Below are 19595 nucleotides of genomic sequence, written 5' to 3'. Positions count from 1 at the left end.
TCAAAATGTTTGCTATTTGTATGAGTAGTAGAGTAAGTTTCCATTACTTGAGTATGGGAAGACTACATGACCTGTTTTCTGCTGCAAAAAAAAACCAAGAAACCAAATCAGATAATACCTTGCATTTTAATTGTATGGAGTGTGAGAGGAGGGGCTTACACAGCAGCATGCATATTTATATTTCAGGCTTACAAAGTTGGGCATAGTCATTAATCCTGAAGTGTGAGAGTGTGATTAATTTGATCAAAGTTTTTAGTCAATTGACAGCTAAATAGTTAAAACACTGAGTTTCTTTAAATCAAAACTAAAAACCACCTGTTTATAGAGTTGCCTCGGACTCATAATAATTGGAACATTAATCAATACATTTGATATTGATTTGCTGTTTCATTTTTGGTTACTGCATTATGTTTTTATTGTGTGAATTTTGAACTTCCTTGTTGAATTGTGCTATGCAAATAAAGTTGATTGGTTAGGTAGAAGCATTTTGGTCAGCACTAAAATCCTTTTATGCAGTTGAGTTTATTGAAGCATTGGTCAGCATCTACAACAGTCAGTGACTATTACTGAGAGCAAAGTGTTTACCGATTGGTTGTGATACTTCCATAGGCATAATAGTATACTGAAATCCTCAGTATACCCACTCAGTGTGGGTTGAAATCCTTTTTGCTTCTTTTCTAAATTAAACAAGGTGTCAGAAACATTTCTCACTATTTTCAGCTGCACATCTAAGATGATAATCTCCCAGCACATCCTAAAGGTAAAGAAAATATTCCCTACACAATGACCAACAACAGCAGCCTGAACAGTCGAAACAACAAAGAATTGGTCTGTGCTGTTCTTTCAAGTCCATTTCTGACCCATCTGAATACTGCAGCTGAAAACAAGACTTCACTACAACTAGAGCAAAAATTTCCACAAAATCCATCTTGATTTTTAATGCAACAAAACTTTAGTTTGACATTGCATTGCAATACATGATTCAGTTTGTCTGTATTAGGTTTATTCCGTTTAAAATGTCCACCATCTAAATAACCTTGACTGAACCTTCTCTGACTGAAAAATGAATAGGTCTAAGGAGCTTTCTAAAGAATAAATGCCTTTATCTGTCTTCTTTCAGCTTGTTTTACATGTTTGGTTTATAAAGACATCAGTGGGGGAGGCATCAGGATTCTAAATAACAAGTCACCAATGAATTCTCTTGCAGATAAATGTTGCATCTCCTGCTCAGTGTTCCGGGTATTGAAGTAAATCACAGTTGAGATGAAATATTTGTGTCAAGGTGAAATATGTAATAAAAAATTATAAAAAAGGTTAAAATCTCCAACATAAAAATAGAGGAACATGTTTCTGAACTCACAATGACCTCAAATAAAATAGAGTAGAGATGTTTGTATAGGGAGATTTTGTTCTTACAAGTGGGTTAGCTTAGCACAATTGGTACTTCAGTTTATCAAACTTATTTAATTAACATATTTTTGTCATTATCAGAGCAGCTCTTTTATATTATATCTTTATGCATCTAAGTTTAAAAGTGGCTGTCTGAAAATGGAAGCTGACATTGTGTTTTGTGATGCTGGTTGTTCCTGTTCTTCCTGATAGAACTTTTCACTGAGCTCAATAAATAGAAAATCTTTACACCCTGGATACTTAACTAAAGATCACACTGAACAATAAATGCTTCCACTGCAGACATAGGCCATAAATAATGAGAGCCGTTCAGTGGGGGAACTGTTTACTCGGTGTCTGTAGACAGCATAGTTGTGCGTGTTGTCGCTCTGGGCCTCCTGCTTTACTCTGGCTTATATATTTGGAGTCAGATGCATTCTAAATCTTCAAGTCCTACACAAAGACCTTCAAGTGGACGGTCTTAGAAACTCCTCCTTCAGGGGTCATCTAGAGCACTTGCTCAGCAGATGCCCACTTAGATTCATAGAGAAGCTGTAGCTCTACTCTGAGCTGCTCCAGAATAATCATCTTCTCATCATATACCTAAGTTTCAGAGGCTGCTGAGGAGGAAGCTCAGTGCAGCTCTCAGGAATGAGAGGTGCAACAAATACTGTTAAACTGAAACCTTCAGCTTTTGTCTCAGCTGTTTCTTCACAACAATAGGTCTGTATTACATCTGCATCACAGTAGACACAGCACAGTCCAGATTTTTAACCCAACTATAGGTCTACTGTTCCACTTGGGAGAACTTCTTCTTCTTTCCCTCCTGAAGGAGGCACGTCTTTCCACTGGAGTGACCCAGTGGAAAGATGGATCAGTGAATCAATGTGGTGTTCATCATCAACATGCAGCTTTCTGTCTATGTAGAGGTGGTTGCTTCAACCTGTATTATAGGGATCAAGCTCTTGATTTTGCCAAGAGGCTGATCTCTATACACAGCAGTGCGGAGAATAACACTTCATCTTTGTGTGTGAAGCTCCATGTATTTATTTCTTTATTGTATCAACTCAGTTTCTTGTTATTTGTGCAGGTAGTGTACAAGTTTATATGTCCAGTTTTGGAACCTCATACAACCATAAGCCAGCTCTGTCTACACGCAACTGATAGATTACTTCAACATTTTAATGCACATGTGTTCTAGGCATTGTTTTTACTGCATATTTATCCAGTTATGTTATCTCTCCTCACAGTGTTTGTTCTAAACCTCATATGATTTTCACTATAAAGTGATATATAAATAGATTTAGTAAATGCAGCTTTATACTAATGTATAAAGCTGCTATGTATAATCTTTTGCTTTGTTTGTGTATTGATAAGCAAATTAAACAGATTTGCACACTACTTTTTATTTTATATGTTGCATTATTGCTCACTGTGTCATCTTTTGTTTGTTTCATGTTCTCCTATGCCCATGCTCATCTGTCCTGGACATTATTGTTTGACTTCCAGATTGACATACAATGGGTAAGTCACTCCATCCCCTCATGCCCTATTCTCTTCATACCCATCCCACATTCTAAAATGGAGTTTTGAAATCTTATCTGCTCTGTGTCATTACCAAAATTTTTTGTTTTTTTCTCAATGCCCCTTTTTAAACTGACATGTTTGCATTAACAGCACTTTAAGGTCAGGTCACTGGCCTTGTTGTCCTTTTTGTTCATATATTGTAATATTGTGTTACTGTGGACACACATTAAATATGACGAAACTACCAAAACTAAGAAGATAAAAAGATTTAATTAGGATATCTCAAACCTAAAAACCATTGTTGAACGGATCACCGTCATCTAAAGACCATTTGGTTTCTAACTGACAAATTGGATATTTTAGAAATTTGTTTCGTCTGAGGTGTGTATTGTTTCACTATTGCCATTTGGACAACATTCTTTATAACTTAATAATCATTCTACTCAACTGTTTTTTTTTTTTACAATAAATCCACTTTATTTTTTATACAAAATTGATGGTTTTACATTCAATTTCTGATCATGGTAAACTTACAGTATATGGTGCATGTCCATTTCTATCCATCCTTCCATCCACTAGATGAAGTCAAAAGGACCGGATAATCTGCAAAACGTAGAGACCAAAATGGATCCCCTCAATGCTTTGGCTGCACCTACAAATTCTGTTCATAAAAGTTATGAACAGAAACTGTGACAAAGGCCAGCGTTGGTGGAATCCACCTCTATCTCCACTGGAAACAAGCCCGACTCACTGCCAGCCACACAGACCAAGCTCTGACACCGGTCATACAGGGACCTCACAGCCCATATCAAAGGGCCAGTACTCCAAAAATACTCCCATTGCACCCCACACAGGGTTCCCCAAGGGACACAGTCAAACACCTTCTCCAAGTCCACAAAGCACATGTAGACTCTAACGCATCCTCCAAGACCAAGGTGAGGGTGTGGAGCTGGTCCAGTGTTGCACGGTCAGGACGAAAACCACACTGTTCTTCCTCAATCCGAGGTCAGACTATCTGATGGATCCTCCTCTCCAGAACCCCTGAATAGATCTTACCTGTGATCTCTCTGTAGTTCGAACACACTCTGCAGTCCCCTTTTTAATTAGGGGACTAGGGGGGAACTTGTCATAAGCCACACATTTTCAGTCTGAAAGCAGGACTTTGTTCTCAAAACTTGTATTGCTTGTACTCAAGACTTTTGCTCTCTTTCAAATATTTAGTGTTTTCTCAAACCTTTCTCCTCACGCTCAGAACTTCTCTCTGCTCAGCAGTTGCTATCATATGGGTTCTACTACAATCGATAGTAGCCACACAGGCACACACTGAAGGAAACCTTTGCACCCAATGTAACCCTTTCATTCTATTGGCTGAGAGGTTGCCATGCAATGGTACTTTTTGTTTCTCAAGAGAGCAGAAAAATTTTTTGCAAGTGAACAGAGAAGTTTGAGTGGAAATTTGATCCGAGTGGAGAGAAGAGGAAACACATTTGAGAAGGTACAGAGAATATTTGAAAGAGAGCAGAAATTTTGAGTATAAGCATTACAAGTTTTTAGAATAAAGACGTGAAGTCCTGCTTTCATATGTGCTCTCGTCTAATGGCAGTAAAATTCCCCCATAGGTACCACCACACTGGTCTCCCAATCAAGGGGAACTTACCCCAACATCCATATAAACTAGCACAGCCCTACAATATCCAGAGCCTTAAGAAACTCGGGCAAATCTCATCCACTCCCGGGGCCTTGCCACTCAGGAACTCCTTAAACACCTCAGTGACCTCATCCCCAGAGATTGGCCAGCCCGACCCGGAGTTCCCAGGCTTCGCTTCCTCAATGGAAGGCATGTAGGTGGGATTGAGGAGATCTTCAAAATAGTCTGCCCACCTACTCATTACATCCCAAGTCGAGATCAGTAGCACACCATCCCCACTACAAACAGTGATGGTGGTGTCATCAGCACTCTCTGTTATACATCTGATTTAATTGTTTGCTGAAACACGTCTGTGACCATGAGATGGGGTGTCTCAGTGAGATTTCATGTCTGGATATTGTTCAACCTAGAAAAATTAAAGAACACAAAAAATTGACTAAAAGATTAACAAAATTTAGATATTCTTGACACAGTGTAAGTTAATTTGGAAGTTATGTATTAGTTCAGACATGTACTTTCTTCCTTTTTATTTTGTCAAAGATAGTGTGCACCTAAAAGGTTTAGGTGCACACTATCCGTAGCAAGATTAAATTTTCTTTTTTATATATATTAAAAATACAAACAAAGCAAAGATTTTTATATTTACAAAAAGACAAAGTAAACTTGTGCAGAACATCTAATCAATTGATAAAACTAAATTATTTAACATTTTTGTTTGCTAAGCTGAAATTTCCAGTACACCTAGCATAAATGTCTCTATGAATTCCTCTGTTGGACTTTGAAACCAAACTGTAAGTGTCCAAAGGCAGCATTGGTGGCTGAACTGCTGCAGGTCAGTAGCATCATAAACTTTTCGGCACGGCAGCATTTGGCAAACATTCCGTGGGTCCAGCACACGTACTCAACTCTGCTGCTCAACCAACACATCAGCAGTTCCTACAGGTGTGGCACCATTCTGCTTTCTAACAGAATGCAAAGAAGCATTGTTCCAACAAGAAAATAACCTACCAGATTTTCCTTACCTTTTCTGCTAAGTTATTTAAATTACATCAGTAATCAATAACCTAGTTGCTGTTGCTGTAGTGGGAAAGAGAATGTAGTTGTTAAGACTAGAAGAAAAAAGTAAGCTTGGCAAAAAAAAAAAAAAAAGAGGTAAATTGAAAGAAAACTGCTATTTTGCAGACTCGTGGATAAGCAGGAGGAGCTAAATTTGGCTGTGACCTCCCCAGATCTGCGGCTTGTCATCGATCTATGTGCTTTGTTGATTGAAATTTTTAATTTGGGTGCTCTTTAGACGGCCAGTGAAAAGGCATTGTTGGCAAGAGACGAACTCCCCTTCTGCCGCTGCCATTCAGCTCTGGGCCTTTTTTTCTCTTCTTCCTTCAAGGGAAAAGGTGCCATGAATATTTTTTCAGGGGGCTGGGGATCGCGGCAAACAAGACATGAAATGGCGGATTAATTGAATCTCGTGTGAGCCTTTGGTCCTTGCTGCTAGACCGGTGCTTTAAAAGAATACAAGGCTGCTCTAATTGTGCAGAGACACAGAAGAAGTATCCTTCAGATTCCTTTGCTTTTCCTGTGTGGATGGGAATTTGATTTAGCAGCAAAAGGCATCTTATTACCTGCTTAACTCTGCAGTGTTACACCGTTGGGAAGGTTTTTAACGGCACTCCTAAGATGCCCTCCACAATGCTTCTGTCTATCTTATTTTAGAACAAAAAAACTGTCATTGTTTTTGTTGTTTCCATGTCTCCCCCCTCCACTAATATGATGCCTCCCTGGTAACCACAGCAACAGTACCACTCCAAAATTGATGTTCTGATTGATGACACGTTCAAAGAAATGATCTTCTCCCTCACATCAAAGGTACTTTCATCCTTGATTCTGTTGTATTGTTCATACACATTTCTAAAGAATTTTGTTGTACATTACCTTTCTTTTCTTTTCTCGTCTTGCATGAACAAAAAATATTTATCTTTGACATTTGTTTTATTTAGAATTGACAGTTAATATTGTACTGCTTGTGATATTGTATTAGAAGTGAGTTTCTATATTTCATAGGGGGACTTTTTTTGTTTGACTTTATTTACAATTAATAAAGAATTTAATCTTTTCTTAGTAAAATTCCAAATTATTGGAGTTGAGAAATGTGTATTTAATAAAAAATGACACTGAAGCATGTTCAAATTATAATATAGTAACTTCATGAAACAAATCTTATTTGTTGTGTTCTGTGTCTGCAGTGTACTGCTGTTTTAGAAAGCGTCCTCTCCAAGCTGTCCAGATACGATGAAGGAACATTCTTCTCCTCCATCCTCTCTTTCACAGTGAGAACCACAAACATGCAGCCTCTTTGTTTTAGATAGCCACATGGGCAGCATTTCATTTGTTGGAAACTAGATCTTCACAGCTAGGCTTCAGTGTGATGATTCTTCTCCTTTCTCTTCTCCTCATCCCACTGCTCCCCTTCTCCCTCCTAAAAGGTGAAAGCAGCAGCCAAATATGTGGAGGTTTCTGTGAGTCTCCTGCTCTGCCCTCTGTTTTATTGTCCACCCTGTCTGTCATCTCATTGTGCTTCTACCTGCATTCTTCTAATTAGAATGTTTGGTGGGAACTGAGTGGCTGATTTTCTCTTTGAGTCGGGGTGTTCAACACTTTGTGAATCTGATTCCATCCTCACTTTGTCTTTGATATAATCAGAATGTAGACTGGCTATCTTCTAGACATTTTCAGCAGACTGGTTGCTGTTTCATATATTTTTAGCTCAACTCAGCCACTTGTCTTTGACTCAAACTGGCCCTTCACTCAGTGAGTGTCGTGTTTGAACATACCAACTGCATTGCCAATAAAAAGTTTTCACCCCTCTGAATATTTTACACTTTTTATATTGTTTTTCAAATCAATCATTATCAACTTAATTTTGCTTTTTTTTTTTGTTAATTTTCTTTTTCTTTTTTTTAACAAAAAGTTTCAAAGTGAAAACTGGTTTCTACAAAAATGACAAATAAAAACATCAAGCATAAAGTCATATTTTAATTTATTTTATTCTATTCTTCTCTTATAAAATGTCTGTGCCTGAAAAAGCACTATAAAAATTTGATATATTAATATTATTGCACATATAATACAATAACAGATTGCATAAATATTCACCCCATCCAGTCAGTAGACGCAAATTCAGCCCTTTTTAAGTTCTGCCACAAATGTTCTGTTGGGTCGGTGTTTGGGCTTTCTCTGGGAAACTCCAGAACCTCTACCTTGTTGTCTTCAAACATCTCTGTGTAGCTTTAGCTGGATGCTTTGGCTTGTTGTCTTGCTGGAAAATAGATTTTGTTTTCTACCTTTACAAGCCTTCGGGGGCCTGTTGCTGAGAAGCATCCCCACAGCATGATCCTGCCACCACCATGCTTCATAGTAGGGATGGTGTGTTTGGCGGTCAAAAAGCTCCAGCAAAAACTTTCTTTCACCTGACCATGGAGTCTCCTACATGGATTCTCTCAAACTTTAGTCCAGCCTTGATATCCAGGGGATGTTTAATGTCCATTCCTTGACTTATACTTTTAATATTTCTTATGTTTTGCTTAGAATGTTCTTTAGTCCTCATGTTGTCAATGTACCCAGGAATGTGGAGGCCTTCAAAAAAGGTCTTAAGACACACCTTTTTAAACAGGCTTTTTAGATCTGTTAGCTTTTTTTTTTAAATTGTAAGTTTTAATTTGTTACCATTTGGTGTGAGATGCATTATTGTATGCTTTATTGTAAATTTTATAATCTATTTTCGTCTCTGTAGCACTTTGAGATTTCTTTGAAATGTAAGGTGTGTTACAAATAAAATGTATTATTATTATTATTATTATTATTATTATTATTATTATTATTATTATTATTATTATTATTATTACTGATGAACCAGTGAGTGTCCCTTTCAGAACCAGCTGTTGTTTGTACTACAATTGTGAGGTGATGGTTGCAACAGTGGTAGGAGTTCGTGAAACGTCTTTTTTTTTTCTTAATTGGCAATATTTTCCAGTAATCAGTTTTCACTTTGATGTTGATTTGAGTGGTTTGTGTCATTTTTTTGGCCAAAAAGCAAAAGTTTGTTAATCATGATTGATTTGTAAAAGCAATAAAAGGGTTAAATATCCAAGAGGGTGAATACTTTTCATAGAGACTGTACAGCTGTATTTCTAGAAACGGGCTCATCATTACTCTTGGTAATGGTAGACATTTAACCCAGAAAAGGTTTTGATAGGAAAGTAACACTTTTTTATTTCCCGCAAAGCTTTTGTTGGATTTTACAAATAGTTTGAATTCTAATTTTTTCCAGAAGCATAATTCAGTCTTGATACCTGGCACGCTTTTGTTTTATTTATTTTTTTTAACAATATTTAAACACAAAATCTGTGAGCTTGGACTAACTGAAGCTTGGTCTTAATGAACCTCTGAAGTCTGTACTTGGATCTGGAAGTGATGGCTGCCGTAATAACACCAGAAACCCAGCAGGATTTCTTAACTGTTGTGTGAAATAACCAGGCTGTGACAACTAATGCAAGCTGATAATAGGTTATTTCGTCCAATAATTTGTGTAGTTCTGTGTGTGCAGCAGTTTTAAGAAACACAAAGTGAGATGCATGTATTACTGCAGCCATCACATCTGTTATGTGCAAGGCAGCCATGTCAGGTTTAGTCAGTTTGCAAGTGAAGAACTTTTGAGTTTCCAAGTCAAAATCTGAACCTACTATGATTTTTTGAACGTCAAATTCTTAAATTCCAGCTTGGAAATACAAATCTAGTTCATCGTAACTACTTAGATTCTATTGGACTATGTTGTAATAAAAGCCTACAATCAAATAAAATGTATGAAAGCCCCTGCGTGTAGCTACTTTAAAAGCCTTTAATTTTTAGCACCTAGTAAAGATTTATTAGGGTTTGAGGACACAGTTAATGTTGCACAGTTCATAATTTTGAAGTTGAATTCTGCCAGAACAATAATAGAACTTTGATAGTAGTAGTGGAGTAATAGCATTGTGGAATAAAGCAGAATAGAATTAACCTGTTTACTATAAACATGTTAAACATGTTTGGTTGCACTTTGTTTCACTGCAACTATAAAATAAAATTCAATTTTTATTTACAAGATAGAAGAAGCAAACAATAAAAGTAGATGGAAACATAAACCATTCAATATTTTCTAGCTGCTACGTGGTCATAATTAAAGTAACGCTGCATTGATGTTGGTTAGTATATTTTAAGCCATAGTCTCTAAATATCAAATGTGGGAAAGTAGAGCATCAAGAGACAAAACCTGAGCTGAAGAGTGGCAGCACAACCTGCGACCCCCAGCCTACTCCTCCCCCCTGCCCCCCCTAATGCTCTCTGGTTCCCATCCAGACTTCCTTCCCAACCGTCTCCTCCCATGAAATTATAGTGTAACACCTACCTTGGCCTGTTGGTCTTTTGTATGGAGGAAACCTGAAGCAGGTAAGCCTCTTTGGGAATAAAGAAGGTGAAGTCTCTGAGACCCCTCACTGTGCTGCACCACCTCCTTTGTCACGAAAAGAACAAGCTGTCTGCATTTTACTTTTCACTACATTATAATACATTCCTTCCTATTATTTTCTTAAAAATGAAATCCCCATATCATTTTATTCTGATCTCATTAGCATTAAACAGCAGCGTAGTTTGCAGCTCTGAAGCAGTTTAACTTTGATGGCACATTCTTGACTGGTAATGAATACAAAAAAAAAAAAACAAAAAAAACTCTGCACATGAGTAGCAGCATATCGACAACATAAAAACACAACCCATGTTGAAGAGGTAGAGCAATAGCATTATTGAATAAATCAGAATAGAATCTGTATTTTATTCTAGAATTGCACTGCTCAGGGTGGCAGCACGGTAAAATTGTTTTTGCTTTGGACAACTAGTCCTTCTTGTTTTGTATACTGCATAGTAGAACTGATTTTTGGCAATATTTTTCAGATTTTACTATTTTGTTGTGATGCTTAACCATAGCAACAGGGTGGTTTGCAACAGGAAGCAGCTGATTAACAACTGACTTATTACCACAGCTGAAACCAGAAATCCCAATGGAGATGAATAGGAGACAGAACAGGAACAAAGATGAGAGCAGAAGAAGTGATATGAATTAACAACAACTTTTACGTGCCTTTTTGGAGTCAATAAAGTATTTTTGAATTTGAATTTGAATCTATCATAATTTGTAATGTGAGATTGTTAACTAACAAGATGGATGAACTTCAAGCCCTGACAAGTACAAAGAATGTAGGAAATTCAGCATCGTGTTATACTGACACATGGCTTCAATTCAATTAAAATTCAAAGTTCAAATTCAAAAATGCTTTATTAATCCCAAAAGGAAATTAATTAATTTAGATACTTCAAAGAGTAATTAAAGATGGTTATGGCTGTTGGCAGGAAAGATCTTCTGCAACAGTCTGTACTGCGCGGAATCTGAAGTAGCTTCTGACTAAAGATGCTCAGTATCGTAATGAGAATGGTCAGGGTTGTCCATAATTTTCTTGGTCCTATGAAGAATCCTTCTTTGCATAATTATCTCCAGAGGTTCCATAGTCGTCCCCAGAACAGAACCAGCCTTCTTTATCAGGCTGTTGAGCCTTTTTAGGTCTCTGGCTCTGATGTAAGCAAACAAGCACATATCAGGACCCCCTGCAGTCTGCTTGGTGCTGTGACATCAGCATTGATGATGCCATCATACACCTGCTTCAACAAACCCACTGTCATCTGGACAAAGCAGGCAGCACTGTGAGGATCATGTTCTTTTATTTCTCCAGTACAACTAACACAATTCAGCCTGAGTTGCTGATGTTTTCTGAATTTCAAAATATACCAGGTAACCACAAAATTCAAAAAGCAGAAATTCTGCTATCAATCATCCAATACGTACACATCTTCAACATCCTCGACCGACCATATGGACAGACACACGATCTTCCATTCCCCCAGGAATCCATTGTGTGTCTAGATGTGTATGTCCGATCGGGGCAAGAGGGCTCTCCTTTGCCCAGTCTTCTCATCAAGAAAATTTGATCCATTTCTTTGAGAGACCAGCTGACCAGATACGTTATTTGCAACTCAGAAGATATGCACAGAGACGCTCCAAAATATTAACAACAGCCCAGGACAGAGAGCAGAAGCAGGGTAGATACGGGAGGGAGAGCAGGAAGATATTATGTTATAATACTATTCATTCATCAAAGACATACCTGGAGTCTTTGATTTTGTCTTGCATGTTCCTTTAAATCTCCCACAGCAACTATTTGGGCTGATTAAACACTTGCCCTCACCAACCCCTGCCTTTTTGTCCTCCTCAGAGCTGCAGTCTTCAGTCAAGTCTCCACCTCACAAAGCACCTTTCTCCTCTCCTCCCTTACTCAGCTCCTCAGACTAGCAGCAGCAGAAATTAGCAAACACCTGTACATCTGCTGAGCTCATCATAGGAACTACTTCTTAGTCCAAAGCTTAAAATCGTTGTAAATGGTATAATAGAGGAGCACTGTAGTGACGAAGGTGCAGTGTCAGAACGACCAAGAGCTTCTTAAAGAGACGGAGGCCAATTCTTTAAGTTTAATATATGCAGGAGTTTTATCATGGCTGAAGGTAACATAGTACTTGACGATCACAATAGTTTCAGTTTTAGGTTGCATCTTTCTTCATGTATTTACAGTAAATATTACCTCAGTATATTTTAGGACTGAAACGATTCCTCGAATGATTCGAGTACCTCGATTATTAAAATTCTTTGAGGAGAATATATCTGCCTCGAAGCTTTGCTAAATTATGTTTTATTATTTAGCGCACTGTGTTCTGGCCGGGTCGTTATTTGCGTTGTGCAGTGCTCTTACTTCAGCCTGAGTTGTTGAGGAAAGCTAAGTGTTAGCAGCATAACATCCAATTTTCAAGTTCGGCCTGGGAGGATTTTACTGATTCATGATAATGTCTGGGTTTTTGACATTTTTTTGGTGGGACCAATAAGCATCCTTTAAATGACGGGAGTGATGCTTGGAGTACGGCAGCTTTTCTCTTCCCGGAGCTGAAGAGAAGTCTGGGGACTCTGGGTCGGGCTCTCCATAGTCGGTAGATGAGTTCATGTGTGTGACGAATGCAGGAGTCAAATCCCGTCACTAACATGAACACAAAAGCTATAAATGTCTGGGCAAGGTGAGATGTCATCTGTTAAACTCACTGAAGATGAATACATAAACCAAAAGCTGGAGTATAGACATATTTTACAAGCGTATTTGTGAGCTTGCCTACCCCTGCCAGTTTAACAGAAGCTTTAAGTCCAGGTGTGGAAGGGAATGAACTGCATCAAAAACCCGCCAACGCCAACTAGGAGGGACCAAAGCCGAGGTTTGCCAAGAAATGGCGTGTTGCCAGAGAAAGGACAAGCAGTTCCCTATCAAAGGTGCTATACTTTTTTTCGGCATCCTGGAGTTTCCTATTAAAAAAAGCGCGGGGTTGCCAGGCACCATCCACCCATTGCTCACAAACTGCCCCAACTGCATAATCAGAGGCATCAGTTGTTAGAGCCACAGGAGTCACTGGAGATGGATGGGCCAAGAGCACAGCATTGGCCAAAGCCTTTTTGGTATCATCGAACGCCTGCACCCTCTCAGGGGTTCACTCTATCTGCTGGTTTGTCCCCCTCAGGTGGACAGTTTGGTAGCAGAGACCCTCTTTCAGTTTCAACACCTGTTCCTGTGAAAAGAATTCGCGGTGGCCGACTTATTAGACATCCTAGTTGTTACCATTAGGTATTTCAATTGTTTTGTTTGTTGCTGCTGTTTAGTTTTTCCTTTGTGTGTGTTTTCTTTTATGTACTTGTGATATTGTTTCGAATAGAATTACTTTATTCATCCCAGCAGGGAAATTATTTCGCAGTTACAGCAGCATAGAGACAAGACACACAACATCCACCACTGAGTAGCAATGTAGACAAGATAAAATAAGAATAAAATATGACATGCTGTCAATATAAAAAGCAGCTTAGAGCACATGTTATGTGTTTTTGTGTTTGTGACATTCTGTGTGTTCAGAGGAGGCCTGTGTGGCATATACAATGTATATATTTCACACCCGAATGTATACTCTTATTGTGAAGGGGAGAAGGTGATATGAGAAGACACCAACCATTGTCCTACATTCAATTTTTGGTTTTGAGTGGAAGACATTGAGAATAAAACAAGACTCAAATTATTATTTGTCTTTTTCTGCTGACCTCCACAAATTGAATATAATTTCAGATTGTTGTACAACTTTTTTTCAGGTTAACTTAGAAAGTGAGCTATTAGTGTTACGAGTTAATTTTCTAAACTACAGAAAAGTAATTCTTAGGGATGCTCAAACGTGAAAAAGTGGACTGATGTTGATATGCGATAGTAATACTGCTGTTATCTTAGATTTACCAATGTTTTATTTTATCTTTTTTTTAGCCGACTACTCGATTAATCGTAAGAATAATCGATAGATTACTCGATTACTAAACTATTTGTTTACAACAGCCCTAGTATATTTTAGAACAAGAAATTATATTTTTTAGTTGCAGTAACCTTTGAACATGAAGACAACATCCACCTGGCAGAAATTAAATAAGGTTGAGCATGTGGCACTATGCAATTACCAGGTATTTTCACTGCTCTCCTCTTCTGAAAACTAGTCATTATTCAAAGCCCTCTTCCTCCTCCTGCCACTTCACTGCTTTATCCCTCCATGTCTTTATTGAACAGGAATGTTTCTGCACGGAGTTTCTTTGTATGTCAAATGTTGATGAGTGCCTGGGTGTCCTTTATCCGGATGCAGAGGGAATTACTGGTGTTTAGCTTCACTTGAAGAACACACGAAGCAGACAGGACAAGTTAACAGTGCAGAGGAGGACAAAGGATCAGGCTTATTAGTATAATATGTGCACTGCACAGATGTCTTCATTATTCAATTTATATTTAGAATAGTAGCCAATTTATTGTAGTCCAACATCATTGACTGAACTTGATCTGAGCTCCACTGTTCAGGTTGTCTGTGTGTGAAAATATGAGCATACCGCATATGGACTTAGCAACAGCTTAAACTCTGGCAAATCAGCTGGGTAGAGCTGAAAAACTACAGCATGCACACACGAACTCACACCCCACACACATGCACATATATACATAGTGACAAAAATATTGAACCTATTCACTATATACTGTATATACAGTATATACTGTATATATATATATATATATAATTTTTTTAAATTCCGAATAAGAGACCCATCCAGTTTGCAAAATAAGAATAAAACCTGCTATAGTCAACCATAAAAAACAACCATGGAAACATACCAGAGACCAATTACAGAGAGCCTCTGCAGTTGTCCAAATTGATTCCCCAACACTGGACACAATCACACTGATAAAATGAAACAAGCTACAATATGTTTTTAAATGAGACCTACCTTATGTAAAGAGAAACTCACTCCAACGACTTTTCTGGGACGCAAAAAGGTTAAATAATCCCCCTCCTTTATGCTAATACTGCTCGCCATAGCACCTACTCAGTCTATGCCAAACCACGCCCACACACACTCGAGCTTGAGGCAAGTCCATCCTGATTGGATGAATCCTGTGGCCACGGGCTGGTCCTGGGCTGACCAAACTTAGCCCCAAGGAACCCCAAATGTTTTTTTAAGTTCTTTGAGATGACATTTGTCAAGAAAAGGTACATAAATAAACTGAATTGAATTGAATTGGCACCTTTGGCTGTGTAGGTGTTGCAACCTCCTAAACAGCAAAGATGTTATCTGGCACAGAGATTAGCAAAATAAAAATGAATAATAGCAACAGAACAGTGAAAGTTAGGGTATGTAAGTTTTATTTTAAAAAATATGCTTTTTACATATTTGCTAAAATTGTCACAATGTTGTGACAGTATAATATGAGACAGAAAAGATTGAGCTCCTCTGCCTTCTCCCAGTGAAATCTACAGAAATATACAACTGTCAGAAACAACCAATCAGAGCGCTGTCAGTCACTTTTGTGTACTGCTCACACCCTCACCGCAATAAAGCCTGTCAGGATTGCTAAGGCTAATTGGCATGGCCACCGATGACGATGGATAAACAGTTTTCCTGGAACATTAAGTTGTTTTTCTGCAACTAGCACAATGAGCAGTGAGTACATGAGATTGAGTGACAGCGCGAAGACCCTCCTCCTGGCTCTGATTGGTCAGGAGCGGTGCATTTTGTTCAGGGAAGAGATCAATCTTTTCACAGATTATATGTCTAATAAACTGTCATGACATGGTGATAGTTTTAACAAGTACATAAAAGCTTATTTACCACAATTTTTTGAAGTTACATGCCACAACTTTAATGTTAACAAAAACAGGTATTTATTTAACAATTATGGCAATCCAGCAAATTCCACAACAAAAAATTAGGTAAACTTTGCGCTCCACAGTCTCCAAGTATAAAACAACAAACAAAACACTCCCTTCTAACTAAAAAAATAAAACACAGCTCCATCTACAATAAGACAACAAAAAAGTACAGTGCCTGATCTCCATATCAAACCACAAGACAGGAGAAAAAGAGAGTGGAACAGAAATGGCAGAGAATTCCTACTGGCTTCCACTGTAAACTGACACACTTGCCTCTTAAATGTTCACATTTACTCAAAAAGAAATCATGGCAAGCTGCTCACGTCTACAGCAGTTCCAGACAAGATCACTGCAGCTCAAGGCCCAGGGAAGAGGTGGTGGGCTCTTTGAGATGAATGAAGAACAGCAGCACATCTCACCTGTCGCAGTAAGGCAAACCTGCTACAAAGAAGAAGAAAGAACTCTCACATAAGGAGAGCTGATGGAGGTCAGGGACTGGAACAGTGGGCAGGTGCCAAGTTCTGCTGCAAAGTGAAATCAGCATTTCAATAAAGCTCGTCACAAATAGCAAGCACAAAAAGCTAAAATATCCTTGTGGATGACTGATTTGACTGTGGACTTTAGTAGACACAATGGACCGACACCAGCACAGTGCGCTGCAGTGTATGTGTGAGGGAGGGCCAGGGGGTGGGGCTGAGGTAACTTGGGGGTCTAATTGTTAACATTTTTGATATGTGTCTCAATGGGGTAATGAGCAGTAAAGGAGCTACAGTGAGGTCATGTGTGTTACACTACAGCGGTGTCTGTCTGCCTTCAGTTGACAGATCATTTGCTGGTAACTGGAAGTGATCGGGATGAAATACCAAACATTTCCTGTGCTCACCAGGAGTGTCAGGTGCCTGACTCTTTACTTTCACCTTATATTAAAGTTCAATCATGCATGTAGAAGCTTCTATATGCCCAAAAAACCCACAATTTCATCACTGAATGACTGCTGCCCTGTTGGACTCAATCCCATAATGATGAAATGTTTTGAGAGGCTGGTGAAGGATCACATCATCTCAAAACTTCGCTCCTCATTTCATCCGCTCCAGTTTGCCTATCACTCCAACTGCTACATAGAGGATGCTGTTTCCTCCATACTGCACTTGAGCCTGAAACACCTGGAGGAGAAAAATACTCGTGTGTGAATGCTGTTTCTGGACTTCAGCTCATCATTAAACACAATCATCCCCCAGCACCTGGTGAGCAAACCAGCTCCCCTTGAACTCAATGCCCCTCTCCCTGTGCCCCCATGTAACTAGCTGCTGGATTTCCTCACAGACAGACCCCAGTCTGTGAGGGTTGGGGAAAATGCTTCAAGGATCATCTCCCTCAGCAATGTCTCCCTCAGGGCTGTGTACTGAGCCCACTGCTCTTCACCCTGATGACCCTTGACTGCCAAGCCAGGTTCAGTACAAATCATGTCATTAAGTATGCGGACGATACGACGGTGGTGGGTCTCATCAGGGACAACAACGAACTGGCCTACAGGAAGGATCTGAAACATCTGGTGGACTGGTGTGATGCAAACTATCTATTCCTGAATGCCAACAAAACCAAAACAATTGTTGTTTATTTCAGGAAAAATCATTCAAGTCACACATCCCTCCTCACAAAGACCCTTCCACCCTCACTATGGTCTGTTCTCTCTGCTGCCCTCTGGGAACAGGTTCAGCAGCTTCAAATGCAGAACAACCAGACTCCACAACAACTTTATCTCTCCTGCCATTAGACTACTAAACTTCCATTAATTTAATCTTTTATATATTTATGTTATAAATTTAATCCCATCAACATGCCTTCCATTGAGGAAGCTGAGCCTGGGGACTCTGGGTCGGGCTCTCCAATCTCTGGGGACGAGGTTGCCAAGGTAGTTAAAAAGCTCCTCGGTGGCAGGGCTTCAAAGGGTGGATGAGATTCGTCCTGGGTTCCTTAAGGCTCTGGATGTTGTAGGGTTGTGTTGGCTGATGCGACTCTGCAATATTGCATGGACATCGGGGGCAGCTCCCCTGGATTGGCAGACTGTGGTGGTGGTCCCCCTGTTCAAAAAGGGGGACCAGAGGGTGTTCCAATTACGGGGGTCACACTCTTAAGCCTCCCTGGCAAGGTCTAATCGGGGGTCCTGGAGAAGAGGGTCCGTTGGATAGTCAAACCTCGGATTCAGGAAGAGCAGTGTGGTTTTCGTCCTGGAACACAGGACCAGCTCTACACCCTCAGCAGGGTCCTGGAGGGCGCATGGGAGTTTCACCCAACCGGTCTACATGTGTTTTGTGGACTTGGAGAAGGCGTTCGACCGTGTCCTTTGGGGAGCTCTGTGGGGGGTTCTCCGGGAGTATGGGGTACCGGGCCCTTTGATACGGGCTGTCAGGTCCCTGTATGACTGGTGTCGGAGTCTGATCCGCATTGCCTGTAAGTCGGGCTCCTTTCTGGTGAGAGTTGGACTCCACCAGGGCTGCCCTTTGTCACCGATTCTGTTCATTACTTTCATGGACAGAATTTCTAGGCACAGCCAAGGTGTTGAGGGGATCTGTTTTGGTGGCCTTAGGATCGCATCTCTGCTTTTTGCAGCTGATGTAGTACTGTTCACTTCATCAGGTTGTGATCTGCAGCTCCTGCTGGAGCGGTTAGCAGCTGAATGTGAAGTGGCTGGGATGAGGATCAGTGCCTCCAAATCTGAGGCTGTCCTGCCCCAAGTGGTGGAGTTGAAGTATCTTGGGATCTTGTTCACGAATGAGTAAAGAAGGGAGCGGGAGATCAACAGGCGCATTGGTGCAGCATCTTTAGCGGGCGCTGTACCAGTTCATCATGGTGAAGAGAGAGCTGAGTCAAAAAGCGAAGCTCTCAATTTACCGGTCGATATACGTTCCTACCCTCATCTGTGGTCATGAGCTTTGGGTCATGATAGAAAGAATGAGATCACAGATACGAGCGGCCGAAATGGGTTTTCTCCGTAGGGTGTCTTAGAGATAGGGTGAGAAGCTCAGTCATCCGGGAGGGACTCAGAGTAGAGCCGCTGGTCCTTCACGTCGAGAGGAGCCAGTTGAGGTGGCTTGGACATCTGGTCAGGATGCCTCCTGGACGCCTCCCCCCCGGTGAGGTGTTCCGGGCACGTCCCACCGGGAGGAGGCCCCGGGGAAGACCCAGGACACGCTGGAGGGACTAGGTTTCTCGGCTGGCCTGGGAACGCCTTGGGATTCCCCCAGAGGAGCTGGAACAAGTGGCTGGGGAGGGAAGTCTGGGCCTCCCTTCTTAAACTGCTAGCCCGGCGACCCGACCCCGGATAAGAGGAAGAAAATGGATGGATGGATGGAATTTATACAATATATTTATACTATAAATACATCGCATATCTTTATAAGATAATAAATGTATTATTACGTATTTATTTTGTTATTGGACTCTTGTGATGACATTTCTTTCAGTATGCATATTTTTAAATTCACAATTAAATAAGATTAAATATGTATGTGTGAAAATAAGAGAACATTAAAAAGCTATGTTTCTTGACTGTCTCAATATGCTGCTAAGCAGCACGTTTTGCATAAATTGGATGAGACCACCAAGATGTCACATCGTAGTTCACCCACCATTT

General features: G+C 39.9%; 1 protein-coding gene across 2 annotated transcripts in view; it reads left to right on the top strand.

Annotated features, from left to right (window-relative positions):
* Positions 1-19595, top strand: part of LOC102224657 (calcium-dependent secretion activator 2) — a 147636-nt gene that overhangs the window by 114802 nt on the left and 13239 nt on the right. For both annotated transcript variants that reach the window (XM_023347490.1, XM_023347483.1), the window contains 4 exons: positions 2899-2913; positions 6356-6430; positions 6808-6891; positions 7048-7080. In XM_023347490.1, coding sequence (XP_023203258.1) covers positions 2899-2913; positions 6356-6430; positions 6808-6891; positions 7048-7080 — 207 coding nt within the window. The remainder of the gene's footprint in view (positions 1-2898; positions 2914-6355; positions 6431-6807; positions 6892-7047; positions 7081-19595) is intronic.

Source organism: Xiphophorus maculatus, chromosome 2, assembly GCF_002775205.1.
Source record: "Xiphophorus maculatus strain JP 163 A chromosome 2, X_maculatus-5.0-male, whole genome shotgun sequence".
Lineage (NCBI taxonomy): Eukaryota > Metazoa > Chordata > Actinopteri > Cyprinodontiformes > Poeciliidae > Xiphophorus > Xiphophorus maculatus.
Note: the sequence above shows the minus strand (reverse complement) of the source record. Positions and strands in the feature narration are given on the sequence as shown.